Source organism: Camelus dromedarius, chromosome 8 (genome assembly GCF_036321535.1).
Source record: "Camelus dromedarius isolate mCamDro1 chromosome 8, mCamDro1.pat, whole genome shotgun sequence".
Taxonomy (NCBI): domain Eukaryota; kingdom Metazoa; phylum Chordata; class Mammalia; order Artiodactyla; family Camelidae; genus Camelus; species Camelus dromedarius.
Window position 1 is genome coordinate 39653425 of NC_087443.1, and position 17312 is coordinate 39670736.

Below are 17312 nucleotides of genomic sequence, written 5' to 3' on the forward strand. Positions count from 1 at the left end.
ATGTCCTATAGGACACATCCTACACATCTCTACCAGCAGAGTTTTTTGGGTTTGATGAACTTAACATCCTCTCTGTCCCTGCTTTGGCAGCATATGCAATAAAGAGAAGGTACCAAGCATGGCCTTCATTAGACCGTTCCCTAATGACAAACAGAACCTCTAGAAAATGTCCAAGACAGAGCAGCCCTCCAAGTGAGATCTCTGAAGGTTAAGGTCTTCTGCAGAAACAGAATATACCAGAAGCCCAACTCCTTTCTCACTTTACTTCAATTAAAGAGAAACATCTGCCTTGTTATCATTTGGGAGGTTGGTGGGCACCGCAGGCAGGAGGCAGGGAAAGCCTGAGTGTGGACAGGGGCCAGGAACAAAGCCATTTGATCACTGAAATCCACTGTGACCATGAAACCTACTTTGGCAAGGAAAAAAATGTTTACTCACTTACGAATTCCCATGATCCTTAACAAAACAACCGCCTTTCCTTTCATTTCCAGTAAAACGTGATGTTTAGAGGGGAAGAGGCAGAGTCCAGCTAATCCTTTACGCTTCAAAATAATTTTATACTGTCTTGGGTGTTCTTTCATAAAAAAAATCAAGGTTTCTTTCCCTCTTCTGTGTCTCTCCTTCCCTTTACTTTTTTTTCTTTTGTCTATGTCATTATTTCACCCAACAGGAAAATGGAAAGGGAAAGTTCTGGGCCGAGTCAGAAAAGCTTCTTTCAAACATATTGTAAAAAGTAAAAACTTTTCTTTTCCATTCAGGTCCTAGTAAGAGCCTCAGAGCCTTAGGAAAATGGTTCCTTTTTTATTCAAAGAGCAAGATCAGTTTAGATGACGACCTACATCTGTCTGAGGTCTAAGACTGTAATAGAAACCAGGAGAGAATCTTCATTTACCAAGAGAATTTTTTTTTTTTTAAATCAAGTGGATACAGACTTATTCTGAGCCCAGCAAGTGGGCTGTTACTACTGAATTTTATAGATGGGACAAGGGAGGGACCTTACGTCACTTGCCCGGAGGCACAACAAATCAGACGGCTGAGCCTTGATTAAACCTGGGCTGTTTGCCTATAAGCCTAGCACTCTTTTTACTGTGCCACGCTGTCCAACTGCCCCCTGCCTCTCAGCCCCTGAGCAGAATGTATGTTTTAATACGGATGTAGCCAACTTCTCCCAGAAGATCAGAGCTCATGGCATTCTACACGTGGACCAAACACCAAGATGACAGCTCATCTCACCTCTGTTCTTGTCAGGTGATTTACCACATCCTTCCTTTAACCCCATCCCATTCCTTGGTCAAGAAACACGAGCACACCCATGCACGCACACACACTCACACACACACACCATCTGCCAAAGAAGTTTGAAGTACGACTTATGTCTCTTTGCAATTCAAAACTCAAACCAAAATAAACCGCATTTTTATTATTTCTTAATGAACTATATCTTAATCCATTTAGCCTCACCCACCTTACAAAACTGATTTCATCTCATTTATGTTGAGTCTGCCTTCCATCTCTGACAGAAGCCAATACCTTAAAGTTATCCATTTATCTACTGTACTGTGGGGTGCCTCTGTTTGGATTTAGCTGTCAACACTTCACACATGTGAAATCAATCTGTGTGATATTAATGTAAACATTGTGCATTACAAACTGGTGGACATTTTATTGTTCTACCAGGAAAAACAGACAAAATGTTTGCATGTGTGTGTCTTCCCTACAGCATAGACAATAATACAATATAAATGGCAGTGTGTGTTTTTATAAAAGAAGAATCAAATTTTAAAAAGAAGTAAAAGCAAGGTGGGAGGCATCAGAGAATGCCTTATGTTAGCAGATTCTTGACAGGACAGTGGGGGGAGGAATTATACACAGGGTCAAGATTTTTATGGAAAAAAATTGCCATTCATGATGTCACTTACCCCTCATTGTTATTATAATCTCATTTGCTAACTGCATGTGCAATACAACCAGTTTCCGTAATGCTTTATTGAGGCGTCCACTGCTTTAGTTTTAAAAATAGTCAATTCTCTTGTGCTTCTAAGAAAAGAGCACATTGCCCTTAAGAGCACTGTAACTGACAAGATGGAAGAACGCGGGCAGGATGTTGGGGTTGAAGCTTTTCAATCACCTAGCATTAATATGATTCAATTTATGCTTATGTCATAGGTTTAGACATTGTGCTGCGATGTAAGCAAGAAAGGGAGTTGAATAAAATACAGTGAAGAAAGCAGATGGTATGCTATCAAAACCCTTCAAGCCTAAAATAACCTTTCCCAAGTAAGGAGAATAGTTAATTAAGACCAGGATATATTTACTCTATTCTGAATATCTCAATGTAAATAAAAATCAAAATGACACTACTGTAATGTGGGACTAAATGATGAAATTTCATCTATTGTATTTTTCTTTAATAGTTTCTAATCAAACTTTTCATTAAACAGCTTCATAAAATTCCATGGAGAATTTATTTACAGGAACTCAGTGTAGATTTAAAAGCCTTACTTTTATTGTTCAATTAGATGTGTTATTCAGTGGACAACATTAAAACAGTGGGAAGCGGGGAGGTGTCTGGGGAGTTGGGCAAGGTTGCCACACGAGCAAAGTTCATTTTCAGAGATGAACCTGGGCTGTGTGAGGAAACTGGATGGCACACTGAGGAAATGCAGGGGCATCCCTACCCGAGTTAGAAAGCCCAGTTCCGTTTCAAAGCCACAGCCTGGGTTTGTCCCAGCCCTGGTCCACCAACTCACAGTCATGTCCCATTGGTAGAGAGGGCACCAAGCCATTTATAAAACCCACCCAGATGGCAGGACCTCCTGAGGGTGATGACCAAGGGCAAACAAACCAAGGAGAGACCCACAGCTGACCCAGGGTGAAGGCGGCCATTCCTAACTTAGAGAGTCAGGACATGACTTTTAAATGATCTAAGTGTTTCCAAAACCTTTCTAATAACCTCTCTCCCTGTTTTTAACACCAGATTCAGTCCTGCCTTTCCCATGAGGCTTTCCCTGACCCCTCGCCATGATCACCACCTCCAGCCATTGCCACCTTCTCCACCCACCAGCTTACTGCGCAAAATCCTGACCGTACTTGCTTTCTGCAACATTCACCCAATACTTAATCATTGACTTTCTTGTAACATTAGTTAACCTTTCAGGTACGTTAATCCTGTCTTCCCCAATTAGAGTTTAAATCCTCAAAACAAGCGAGGACGGTGTTTTATTCATCTTTTGAACACCTCCTTCCCTCCCACCCACACTCCATAATTCCATTTAATAGAAGAAAGCAAAAAATATATTAGTTAATAAAATAAACATTATTTAATCAGAGGAAAGCAGACACTGTCCTTTGGAGAAGGGCCTTGGAGGTATTTTATGGCAATTTATGAATTTCATGTGTCAAAGGTGTAGCTGCTAAATGCTATAAAGTGTTTGCCATCAGCTCCACCATTCATCCACCTGGTGATATGGCTAATAAAATCGGATTTTTACAGCCTAGGCATACTGTTACCTAAATTACATTTGACCAATTACATAAGTCACCAAACGTGTGGTACAGAATATATACTGTGTAGAAAATTCATCTGTGGGCCCCCTGGCACTCGTGGTAATCTGACAGAAGTGTTTCAGTCATCTGGCAGTGTTTTATATTAGGAACATTTGTTTAATGCCAGTCACTAATTAAATTTATGTTCTTCCACCAACTGTTAGTTGGTTGGAGAAACCCAAACCTGCGTTTTAACAAACCCTTTAACCCATGTTGATTTCAAATATAACCAGTTGGGGGTTTTAAAGGAATTTCTCTGGAAATTAAGATGTATGACCAAAAGGGGAAGGTGGGTGAGGGATGTTGGGGAAGGTCTTCAAATCAGGTCAGAATAAGCTTTTTTTTGTTCACTTACTAAAATGAAATACACTAAGTGGTACCAACTATTTGGGGTACAGACAACTAAAAAAAATCGAATGTTCTAATTATCATTGGACTAGCCATCTAGAAGCTCTTTAAAGGTACCATTATTCCAAAAGAAAGCTTCCGCTTTAAGAGGCTGGAGAAGAAAAACAGCATTAAAATTAGCCATACCAGAAGAAAGTTCAGGAAAACATTCAGAAGTCACACACTTGTGTTTGTGAGAACGTTTACAACTAATTTAGTAACTCTTAACAACCATTGTGATCGCTGTTAAATCGGAACTTCTTTCTATTACCAATTCGAGATGCAACAGCTTTGAAACTCAATGACTAATAACTCTTAAATTAGCCAAAAAGGTTAAAACACTTTTTCATTATATTACATTGTGAAACTCTAATTATGAATAATCTTGAATGAGGGAAAGCATTCTTTCAGTTTTATTTTGTGTCAGGAATTTAGAGAGTAGCAAGCAGAATGGAGGGCTTGGGAGTAGGGGATACAGGGGAAACACACAAGAGAAGTATTGAAAAGGGAAGGTTTATAAATGCTGATCTGAAAAGAGTATTTTTTTTTAAAAAAGGTATTGGATACATTCATCTACATGAATAAAAAGGTTATGTGAATATTAAGAATGACAATAAAATCTTCTTGGAAGAAGGAAAAATAACTTGTATAAACACTATTACTCTTACAGACCAACAAGACCAGACTTGTGAAAGGCATCTGAAAAAACAGTCTGTAAGAAAAAAACAAAGTCGTATCCAATTAAACAAAGTCGTGTCCAATAAACTTGGGTCTGCATCCTCTCCTTCCTCCCTTCCTTCTTTGATCAAGATATCCCCTCCCATCATCCTCACCCCTCCTCTGCCCACACACCTACTTACAATCTCCCTCCCGCAGCAGCTAGGGGGCTGCTGGAGTCATGACTAATCAGATTGGAGAGGCCACAGTGGACTCCTGAAACCATGGTGAGGCCTGTTAATGGTTGGTTAAACAGAATAATCTGAATCTAAATAATCTGCAAATTAGTCAGCCTTGGGAAAACATTACGCAACAGAATCAAGTAATGTTCCTGCCCAAAGGGACCCCGTGCTCTCTCTATGCCAGGGGTCTCCGCCACTTCTCCACCCAGGTACCCAGGAGGGAGTTAGCGCGGTTCAGTCATCACCCTGGTCACTCTGATGGTGATTCCCAGAGAAGGGTAGGGTGAGGGCAGAGGGCGTTCTTGCCTCTATAAAAAGTATAGGAACTTGCAAGGAACAAGTTTGATGATGCACCTCCAGGGCATTCTGATATCACTGTCCAGCCTATTGAGAACCACTGGTACAATCCAATCTCTTCAGTGAAGAGATGAGAAAGTCAAGATGTGAGAGATGTGATCTCAGCCTGCCTCCAGTCATTCACGGCATCATGCAAGGTCTCCTAAACTGACGATGTGCTATCTTCTCCTCCTTCCCTTCTATCTACAGAGACACATGATCAACCAGCTAAACAGAGATGCAGATAAAGATATGTGTACACATGCCCATCTTTGATGGGCATAGTATATAAAGATACGTGTATGGGAAAAAATTCAGGGGCATGGGGATCTATCATCTATCTATCCACCTTCTAGTACTGAAGTGGTTAAACTGGTGCATTTTTACAGTTCCTTATCACTGAAAAGGGAGTGATCAGTTAAATAAAAAAAAAAAAATCAGTGTCTGAATAGCCAAAGCTGTTTAAGAAACAACTAGCATGAAAGCTTCCTGTCCTATAAAGTCCAATTTCAAGGTCGACCAAGCAACTTCAAACTCTATCTTGAACAACAAATTCTAAATCATAATCCTGAGCCCCAGTAAACAGAGGCTGCCAAGGAGGCACTGACGTCTTATGCCGCAATAATGTGGGGGATGGGCAGGGTGGGATGGTACATTGGGCTTGTGAACGTAAGCCCTGTTCCCCATCACTGCTCTTCATAAGAACTGAAAACAACTAGACACACACACACACATATTTCATGTAGAAAAAAAAAAAGACTCACCGAACTCATCACATATGCTCTCATTTTCTATTAGGGTTGGGTGGTCAAAGGTGTCCCGACAGTACAGGATCTGAGGGTTCTTGCTGACCACTGCAATGCCCCCCAGGGCTAATGCAAACTGGTCCGTTAGAATGGAAGACGGCTTATCCTGGATGCGTTTCAGCATCGAGCGGTACCGGCAGTACTGAGGATAGCTGAGAACTATCACGTTCATTTCTTCCTCGTCCTCCCCTAGACAAACGAGAAAACACTTCCATTATCCTCTTCCCTCCAACAAAGAACTGTCATGGCCATGGCATCATTTCAATGATCACTTCTGATTTTGTACTAAAAATATAGGCAACAGGACTCTTGTATCAGTTCACATTTAGCACAGTCTGGCTAATGCCAGCATCCTCTCAGCCCCACCACACCCACCCGGCTCCATGAAAAAGTCTTGGGTTACTGGCAGGGAAAACAAAGAGTGGGATGGTTAACCCTCTAGACAGATTAAACAATGTCTGGGTCACAAGCAAGCAGCAGAACAAAGAAACTGTCTAGAAAGAATCAGATACATATACATAAGCATTAAAGTCATCACTGTAGGAAAAATCAGAATTTAGCTGAGCTTCTTCATACTTCTTTCTACAATTTGGTATTGGTTTTATTTTAGATTAGATAATCTTTCAGTGCTTGAAGCCTCTGTAAAGGTCATCTGGGCCCCGAGAGACATCCCCGGGTCTAAAGAGCGTTATCATCTGCTCTGGTGGCTATTAGCGCCGTTCAGCAAATATTTCTTGCTCTCTTTATGGTCCGGTGGAAAGACAGTGCTTCCCAAGCCATTGAAGACAAGTGGCTGTGTGGTTTTGGTCAATGAAACGTGGCAGAAGTGGGTGGCTACTTTAAGAACCAGTGTGCAGCTGACCACACTCCCTCCTTCCCTTTGTTCTGGACATCTGTAAAGTTTCAGATAGTGGCCAGCCTGCCCGTCTGGTCTTGGAGTTAGGATAACATGGAGCAAAGCCCCTGATTGATCCTAAATGGATGTATAACATAAGCAGAAAAGAAACCTTTTGTTGTTTTAAGTGAGACTGTGATTTGGAGGTTATTTGTTTTTGCGACATGATCTATCTCAACATGATTGATACATCCACCTTCTCCGCCCTCCCCCGACCCATACCCCCTATCTTCTAATGTTCCTCAGATCCATCTGGTAACTTGGCACAACTCGGAGAGCCACACTGAGAGGACTCCCCCAGCATCCTTGTGAGAGCTCCATCAGAACCAGCCTGACTCACAAGAACATGTCAGCAACCTTAATGAAGCTCCCTCTTAGGATATCTTAATGTTTATTTACCCCTCACCATATTAAGTGCTTGTTTATAAAAACCAGATTCTGTATGGATAATCCTTCTTCCTTCATCTTAAGTCTGAGAAATGGCAACCCCCTGCCCCCCACCTTTGGTATTGTACCGCTTGCACAATGTCAGGCTGAATGTAGGCTCCATGACCCAGTTTGCCATCATTCTATAACCGCACCATCAGGGCGTTAGAAGCAATTCCCAGTTATCTCACTTGCTTATCCAAAGGGAAAACACTCAGTATTTCAAGCCTTCACCATGCTGCAGGGAATTGCACAAAACAGTTGTTAAGGATACCAACATGATTGTGGCCATCTGGTAACCAGTGGGAGACGAATGAGTAAGGACAGAACATAATGATGGAACATAACCAGTACCAATGGAAGGTGTGCATGTGACCTTTTCAGATAGGAGGCCAATAGCCAGATGTATTTCTAATTATGTTCACTTAGTTCCTCAGGCTGGAGGCTTGAGAGTGGAGATGTTTAGCTGCTTTCAAGATGACATCTTTTAACAGTTTATATTGCTTAGACTCCTGTCTGGTTGGTTTGTGGGTAGCTACTTCATCAGCTGGCACACTTAATTAAAAGGAAATATGTTTACACTAAAGGCAAGTTCCCAAGTGAAAAGTAGGTTTGAAATGCTGATATATGTCCCAAGACATGCCAATTTGACATTTTTACCAGTAGACTCAGACACTAGTTCACCCTTTGGAGTCAAATCTGTGCTTTCTATAGAATTAAACTGAAAAAAAAAAAAAGGTTTAGTGGAAATGTTCACAAACATCATCAAAACTCTAAGCTCTAAGTGCTATTTGATGAAGCAGCCTCTGATGTGTTAATTGTACTATTATACTCTATTTGTTCAAGATGACCAAGACTTGTCCAAGATCACCCAAGATGAGAGAGGTCCTATTTGAGTATGCTCAACAACTAATACCATCTTCTATATATTGTATATACCATTCAAAAACCTGTTAACTCCAAAATTCTACCTATTTGCTTTCTATGACGGAGAAAAAGCTGTACTAGTTTCTCCAAGTATTCCTGAAATGAAATGGAGAAAGTTGTGCTTCTTGGGTTGCATGAGGGTGAAAAACTGGATGCTTCAGTTAGTTTTATAGCCGAAGATGTTACCTGGACTCTTGGGACCAATTCACCTTCTTCCCATCCCTTCATTCTCCTTCGTCCCCCCCCCCCCCCATGATGACGCCATCTCTAGTTTCTTCCTAATTCCCTATTCTGGATAAAATCAGCATCCTGGTTATGTTCTGTGCTTAGAAATGACCTCTTTTTTTTCTCTCTCTACCTCATCCTAGCTTCAAACATTTACCCCTCTTTCTTCACACAGCTTCTAAAACACTAGCCAAACCTTGAGTCCTTCTCTTTCTGTTCAAAGAAAAACAGCAAATTCCCTCTGATCCCAAGTCATGGAAACACATTCTATGAAGTCCATTCATTCTGGAGACAACATTTCTTAAAGAATGTTCCTGGGACTGCCCGCAGCAGAATCACACAGGGTAGAAGGGGAAGGTCGCAAAAAGGCAGATTCTGGGGTCCCATCGAGAACCTCTGACTCAGAATCTCTAAGGTTGGGACCCAGGAATTTACATTTTTCACAAGCTCCCAGGTAGTTCATGCACAATAAATTTTGAAAACACTACCTGAATTTAGCTTTTAGCATAGACATATAGTGATTTATTCAGTTGGGTTTTGGTCTCTCTGTCTCTCTTTCTATTTCTCTCTCTATGTATATGTGTTTCTTTTTTTTTTTCTTCAGTTTTCAGGTATATGTTTCTATCCGGAATCTCACTGTACCTAAAACAAAATACAGGACTAAATTTCCTTCTTCTTGCCACTTTCCCAGGATTGTTGGAGGTATCACAGAATACAGCAAATGTTAAAAAAACAAAACAAACAAAAAAAAACCCTCTCAGCCAAAAACATGAAGAAGCGAGGGACCATCTTCCTGTCTAGAAAGAGCAAAAAATACTCTGTGATTTCTAGTACTAATAATAAAGCACTAAAATTTACAAAGGCCTTCCACACAATGTATCTTTTTTTTTGTTCCTCATAACAACCCTATTAGTAGTGTTACAACTTGTTAATAATCCCAATTTAGAGATAGGAAAACTGAGGTTCAGTCACCCAAGTGACTATCCTGGAATCTGAAAGAACTAGCAAGTGATGGATGTGAGATTGTAACCCAATCTTTTAACTCCAAATTTGATTAGCTTTTCATTTTTACAAAATGTCACATAATAATAATAATAATAATAATAATAATAATAATAATAATAATAATAATACTTCTTGGGGTAATTAATACTTTGATTACTTCTCCTATGTGGGTGTGGTTGAAATAAAATATTTCCTTTGACATATTATTATGACTGTTGTTTTAGAGCTTAAACTGATTTACAATATTAGGAATGAGGATGGTGGCCATTGATCAAGGAAAATATGAGACATCTGTTTCACTGAGAACCGTAGAATTCAGCCAATTATAAGCCAGAATTCTTCGACTCTGGTTAAGTTAGAATGTTATTCCAGAAGACTGTAATTCCCATTGTAATGCTTTAAAATTATTGACACATATTTCATGTATATCAACTTTCTACCTTCTACCCATGTGATAGGAAATAAAGCCAACTCTAGTTTGTGCAAGTGTAGAACCCCTGACCCTCACTAAGAGGTTAGATGCTAGCTGGGACCTGCTCTAATGTGGCAGTGCTTAGGGATGCCAAAAAAACTCCGTAACTTTGTTGCCTATGAACAGAACCATCCATTTGGACCAGAATTTTGGCACTGTTTGGACAGAGGCAAATTTCCAACCTGACAATGAGATATTCCCAGAGGAGCAGCTTTTACTATTTACAAAAAGCAGAGAAAGCCCATGAGACCCCCAGGACTCCTGTGAAAGGGTTAACAAAGCACACTAGGTGAGAGTGAAGAGAATATCCACAGTCAAGGTGAGAGTGAGAAGAATCAACAATTCATCTAGGTCAAAGTTGCACTGAGTGAAGATACTCTGGGTCGCTTCTTTGGAGTTTAGAGAGAAGTTTATTAAACTGGAGAAACATTTTTTTCTCAAGGCGAAGTGTAGTCACCTGAATATAAAAGGTCTGTATGACAGAGTATAAAATTATGAGTTTGGAAGCACTTTCCAGATCTAAAATTCTATGATCCTATAACTTCCTCCTAAGCCTCTGCATTAAATTAACTTCTTCCTGAAACAGCTACAAAAGTATGAACTTGTTCAACAGCCGTCATATTTTATTTTGCCCTAGTACACTAAGAAACAAATAAAGCCAAACAACCCTTTCAGGAATTCTTATTTAAATTCCTCAGCTACTTCTTTCCTCCTATGCATTTCATATACACATAAACAAACACTCCAATGCAAAGTTACACATGAAACAAGGGAGACAATAAATGCTGTGTAGGACACTTCCCCTTTTCCAATTCATAATAGGTCTAGCAGATAAATCTAAGAATGAATAAAGGAGTGGATAAATCACACATTTGTTTAACAAAAGACAAACAAAGTGTTCCTGAAACAAAGATTTTCTTTCAACCACACCCACATAAGAAAAGAAATCAAAGTACAACTCTAAGGAATCTTTCTGTAACACACTCCAATGGGTTGTAGTTGGTTGGGTTATATATACATTACTTGATCTCTGTCACAGAAAATGGTCAGCAATAAATTGCTGATACCAAAGACTGAAATTTCAAACCATCATCATGATATTCTATTAAAATGTCATCTCCCATTCCTCAAGTAACCCCTCCACCAAAAAAAAAAAAGTCAATGTGCTGATTTTAAAATGAAATATTCAGAGGGAATAAGAGACCCCCCCCCTCAAATTACTAAACCTCATTTCAACTTCAGTGAAAAGAACTTTGCTTATTAAAAGTTAATACCTAAAGTACACTGGTTGTAATGCTCAACCAAAATTACTCTAATCCTGTGCTTGTATCATAATTACACGTTTTGTTAACCTCTCTCAATGTCAATTTTTCACTTATTTATATATTCTCAAAGTCCAAAACAGAATTCCACTGAGAAACTGTAATTATAACGTGAGACTCCACCCAAGCTTTTCAAACAGTAACTGTACACCATTGCTTTAATCCTTAGCGTTGAGCTGGGGGTGGGGAAGGGGTGGGAGGAGAGGGTAAGAGCAGGCATTCATTCTGAATAGCACGTTGCTCAAGTTGTCTTTGTAAAAAGAGAGATGCATGAAATAGCAAACACAATGAATTAATGGAGCATTGACTTTCAAATATCCATAATGCTATTTTTTAAAATAGATAATGGTGGCCAAATGCACAGAAGGCTGAAAACATAAATTCCGGAGGAGAAATTTGCTTTTATCTCTTACACAACAATTTAGAAATGTAACTTTCTTTTTCATCCTCGGGGGAGGATGGAAGGCTTGTTTCGGAAACATCACACTATTATGCTCACTGAAAACCACTATAATCTATTTCGAACATCACAGTAAGCTTTAAAAAAAAAAAAAACTTAAAAAAAGCCTCACACCAGGATTTTATAGAGCCTGGTGGAAAAAGTATGCATGTTCCTTCCTGCACCTAATTACCTCAACTGAAAAATCTGCCAAGTATTTTGCCCTTTAGTTCTCTTAATCGTATTAGGGCAAATGCATTTGGATGCCAATAGAAACAAACATTTAAAGATTTTCACTTAAAAGATTCCAAATATGTACGAAGGCTCTGTTTGAGACACAATGTCCCTAGTCCTTCAAAGACAATTTACAGTGCTCTTTTTTTCTTCCCCAAGCAAATATGAATTTGCTTGTTATAAAACTTGATGTCTAGTTTTGAGACAATTTAAGTAAAATCATGTCAATATGAGAGGCTCTTACAATGATTTATGCGTCTTTCTCTTACTTTATTACATTAGACATTCCTTTCTCAAAGCTTTATACTTTTCACTGTGCTCCTAGCAACGAACCAACGGCAAAGCATCAACTTTATATACCTGGCACTATTCCAATTCTCACTGCTATTGACAATTATATTGAAGTTTCCATTTAATTGCTGCTCTGTTGTAACACTGAATATTTGTCATAATTAGGCATTTCCTATTCTCCATCTATTCATTTCTGATTATTACTGAAAATGAAATTTTTTATTCCAGAAAACCTAAGCATGAAAATTCTACAGATAAGAGTAGCTACAGCTGTTACTATCATTACCAACATTGTAACAAGCAGGAAAAAAAAAAAAAAAAAAAGAAGAATATAATTTCTCGGAAGGTAATTTTCCTTTCAGTCTAAGTGCTCTTATTCATCTTACAGTTACTCAATGATTTCCTGTTCTAATTACAGGACATTATACAGAAAGACATTTGCAAAAGGAAAATGCAGCAGTGCATATAACTAAACAGCCTGAATTGGTTGAAAGTGTTTAAAATTCAAAGTTGTACATCAACTTTATCAATTCCTGATTACAACTCTGTGTAAATGTGTCATGCGTCCCACCATATTTCTAAATTTTTCTTAAGGCAGTCAACTTAGTACCCGAAGTCAGTACACATCAAAGGGGAAAATACAGTTGCAGTTAAACTGATGTTGAAGAGCTGGGGTGGGGAAGATCAGTTTGTGTTTTTCTTTTTCCCTCATCAAAGCTCTTAAATTGGAGGCATGCCAAGACAAGGAGTGGAAAATATTAATAATAAAAATAAATTAAATGACTGATTAAAAGGGAGAGAGAACAAGATTCCATCCGGAATAGAAGTGAAAATGCCACAAACTATTTCATAAAAACATACTGTGACGTAAATTGCACATCAGTATTGCACTGTTGTGGTTATTTTGAGAAATGGTTTGTACTGTAAGTCAGCTGGTGCTGCCCCACCCTTAATGATTTTGTAATTTTCTACACAGTAAGCAAGTGGGGCAGCCCTGAGATTGCTAAGACAGAAAACAGAGCTAGCCAAACAGAACTGACAATAAAAAGATAATGTACTTTTAACATAACAGAACAAGAAGATTGGCTTTATTAACTAAAAAAAAAAAAACTACTTTAAATGGTCCCCAGCTTGCCATTTGTTTTGATAAATGGAAAGACAGATCTTCCCAGGATAGGCAACAAAACATCACTGGAGAACTTATAAAAAGAAAATGTGGGGAAGTATACCAGTGCATGGTTGCAAACAGAATAAAGAATATTTCAAATGCAAAACCCAGGGTTTTAACCAGCTCTTCCATAAGCAAGCCACTTCAAATGGATGGACACACAAATGTAGAAATATGTATTAATATGTTAATATCAGCTTTTGCCCTGCTATTGTTTCATCTGGGGAACAAATGAACTTCCTGGGAGGCAAAGCCAGCTCTACCACCAAGGGTCCCCTAGATGGTCACTGAATTCTAAGCCACATGCAAGAGCCACACTAGATTTCATCTTGAGACTTTTGCATCTCATTTCCATATGGCTCATCTCAGCCAAATTTAAATGTCACACAAGACAGGGATTATGCAATAGGTGTATCTTCTGATGAGACCACAAAGCCAGACTGACGCATAGGTAAAAGCGGTGACCACATTTGGGGTGTGATTCTAAGGGGCCTGATCTACCTTAACTTGCCTCTCTTTCACAGGGTTAACTGTTAAGCTACAGTCAACCATTCACTTTTAGTATAAATGAGCTTCAGTATCTGAAGAAGAAAACAGAAAGAACCCATGAGAACGTCTAGAAGCCAGGGCTTAGACAAAATTTCTCCTACTCTAAAATTGTGTGAAAGGTTTTTTCAGAGATTCATTTATGCATTTATTTATTTACTAGTGACCCAGGTGAGGCTATTATATGGGATTTGAACTTAGGTCAACTTAACCCTCTCCTGGTTTACAAGAAGCTACTACTGAGGTAACCCTGTGGTTACCATGTCAAAGTTGCTATAAGAGAAGGAAACGTGACTATTAGCACAACTGGTCTTAAAAATCATTATTAACTTCTGCCACCTTTCCCCTTGAAATATCTACGCAGCTTTTTATTTTTCAAGTTTTCCTTACACTGCCATCACTGCATGAATCACAAGTCCATACCTGCAGCAACTATGTAAACCTCTGACATCCGTGAGAACTTCCAGAACCCCCAAACTCATAAATAAACCTAACTGAGGTGTGATACTGGACAGATCAATAGCTCAATGACTAACTTCCTCACATTAGTCTCTCAACATGTAAGAAAGATTCCCAAATTTGTGCCTTAACAAAATGCCTAATCACTGTCTGTCATGACTTTCACAGACATTATTATTTAACAAGTAGTTGACAGTTGTCAGGCCAAATCTCATCATTTCCAACATGGTTTATTTCAGGAGAAAAAACTGTGTGTGTGGAAAACTAAACACCAAACAATGTTAGAGTGACTAATACCGATTCCTTAATGCCTAGCATTTTGAAGGCATTCTATACATATATACATACATACACATACACACACACACATACATATATATATATACTATATAACAGAATATATATTATATCTGGGAATAATACTGTATCACGGTATGGCTACTTTTATTCAAATCACGTGGTCATTAAAAATTATAAAATTAAAGCACATTTCAGGTCATGCAAAGATGCTTGTTATATTCAGTAAAATAACAAAGGTATGAAATAATATATTCAGGCCCTTGCCTTTTCCTTAATAGCATTACTGAAATATAATACACATACCAGAATAATTCATCCATTTAATTCATTTATGGATGAATTATTAAATTATAATTCATCCATTTAAAATGTACAAGCTTTTAGTATATTCACAAAGTTATGCATCCATCACTATAATCAAATTTAGAACACTGTCATTATCCCAAAAGAAGCACTGAACCCTCACACTCCCACACCTCTTTGCCCCTCATCAGTTCTAGGAACCACTCATCTCCTTTCTGTCTCTATAGATTTGCCTATTCTGGACAGTTAACAAAAATGGAATCATATACTATGTGGCTCTTTGTGACAGGCTTCTCTCACTTAGCTTAATGTTTTCAAGGTCATTACATATTATAGAGGGTATCAGTATTGCATTTCCTTTTATTGCTGAATAATATTCCATTGTATGGTTATACCACATTTTATTTATCCATTTCACCAAGTGATGAGACATTTGGGTTGTTTCCACTTTTTGGCTGTTATGGATACTGCTGCTATCAACATTTGTGTAAAAGTTTTCACATGGATACATGTTTTCATTTCTTTTGTGTAAATACCCAGGAATGGACTTGCTGGGTCATACGGTAATTCTGTGTTTGACCTTTTGAGGAACTGCCAGACTGTTTTCCAACGTGGCTCTCTCCAGTAGTGTTTGAGAGTTCTGATATCTCCACATCCTTGCTAACACTTGTTGCCGTTTGTCTTTTTAAAGGTCATCCTAGAGGGTGTGATGGGAACATCTGGCAAATTTATATGGAATTTCAAGGGATCTCAGGTAGTTAATCTTGAGAAAGAACAAAGCTGAAGGACTCACCCTTCCCTGTTTCAAAACTTACTACAAAGCTACAGTCATCAAAGCAGAGTGGTACTGACATAAGGATCAAATGGGATCAAATAGAGAGTCCAAAAATAAACTTTCAAATCTGTGGTGAACTGGTTTACACCAAGGATGCAAAGGTCATTCAATGGAGAGAGGACAGTCTTTTCAACAAAGGGTGTGGGGAAACTTAGATAGCCAAAGGTAAAGAATGCATTTGGACCCTTACATGGTACCACATACAAAAACTGACTCAAAATGGATAAAAGACTCAAATTTAAGAGTTAAAACTACAAAACACAGCTGGAAACCTTCATGACCTTGGATTTTACAATGGTTTCTTACACAGGACACCAACAGTGCAGGAAACAACAAGAACAACAACAAAAAAACAGATAAACTGAACTTCATCAAAATTTGAAACTTTTTTTTGCACCAAAGGGCACTACCAGGAAAGTGAAAAGACAACCCACAGAATGGGAGAAAATATTTGCAAATCATGTATCAGATTAAAGGATTAATATCCAGAATATACAAAGAGCTCCTACAACAACAAAAAGACTATTCAATTTAAAAATGGGCAAAGGACTTGAATAGATATTTCTTCAAAGAAGCTATACAAATGGCACATGAAAAACTGCTCAATATCATTAGTTACTGGGGAAATGCAAACTAAAACTGCAATGAGATACTACTTCACACCTACTAGGATGGCTATTATTTAAAAACAAAAACAAAAACAAAAACAAAATAAATTCCAAGTATTGGTGAGGATATGGAGAAATCAGAACCCTCATACATTGCTTGTGAGAATGTAAAATGGTGCAGCTGCAGTGGAAAACATTCTGGAAGTTCCTTTAAAAATTACATATAGAATTACCATATGACTCAGTAATTCCACTCCTAGGTATATACTCCCAAAGAATTGAAAACAAAGACTCAGATACTTGTAATCAATGTTAACAGCAGTATTATTCACAAGAGCCAAAAGGTAGAAATGACCCAAGTGTCCAACAACAGATGAACAAATAAACAAAATGTGGTTTATGCATACAACAGAATATTATTCAGCCATAGAAAGAAATGAAGTTTTGATAACATGCCATAACATGGATGAACCTTGAAAACATTATGCTAAGTGAAATAAGTCAAAGGACCAATATTGTATGATTCTATTTATATGAGGTATTAGAATAGGCAAATTCTTACAGAGAGTAAAACAGAGGTTGCCAGGAGTTGGGGGCTGTGAAGGGGCAGGGAATGGGAAGTGACTGCTTAATGGGTACAGAGTTTCTGTTTAGGAAGAAAAAAAAGCTGGAAATAGACAGTCGTGATGTTTGTACAACCCTGTGAATGTACTTAATGCCACTGAATCGTACACTTAAAATTGGTTACAGTGGTGAATGTTATATGTGTATATTTTACACAATAAAAAAAGAGGGGACTATCTGGCAAGGGTTATGTTTTCTATGTGGATGCACTCTTAATTGCTTCTTGAAAGGAAAAGAGATGTCTCTCCAACCAGTAACT

General features: G+C 38.4%; 1 protein-coding gene across 1 annotated transcript in view; it reads right to left on the bottom strand.

Moving 5' to 3' along the window:
* ARID5B (AT-rich interaction domain 5B) overlaps positions 1–17312 on the bottom strand; it is a 173317-nt gene that overhangs the window by 83765 nt on the left and 72240 nt on the right. The window contains exon 4 of the mRNA XM_010985777.3: positions 5933–6163. Coding sequence (XP_010984079.1) covers positions 5933–6163 — 231 coding nt within the window. The remainder of the gene's footprint in view (positions 1–5932; positions 6164–17312) is intronic.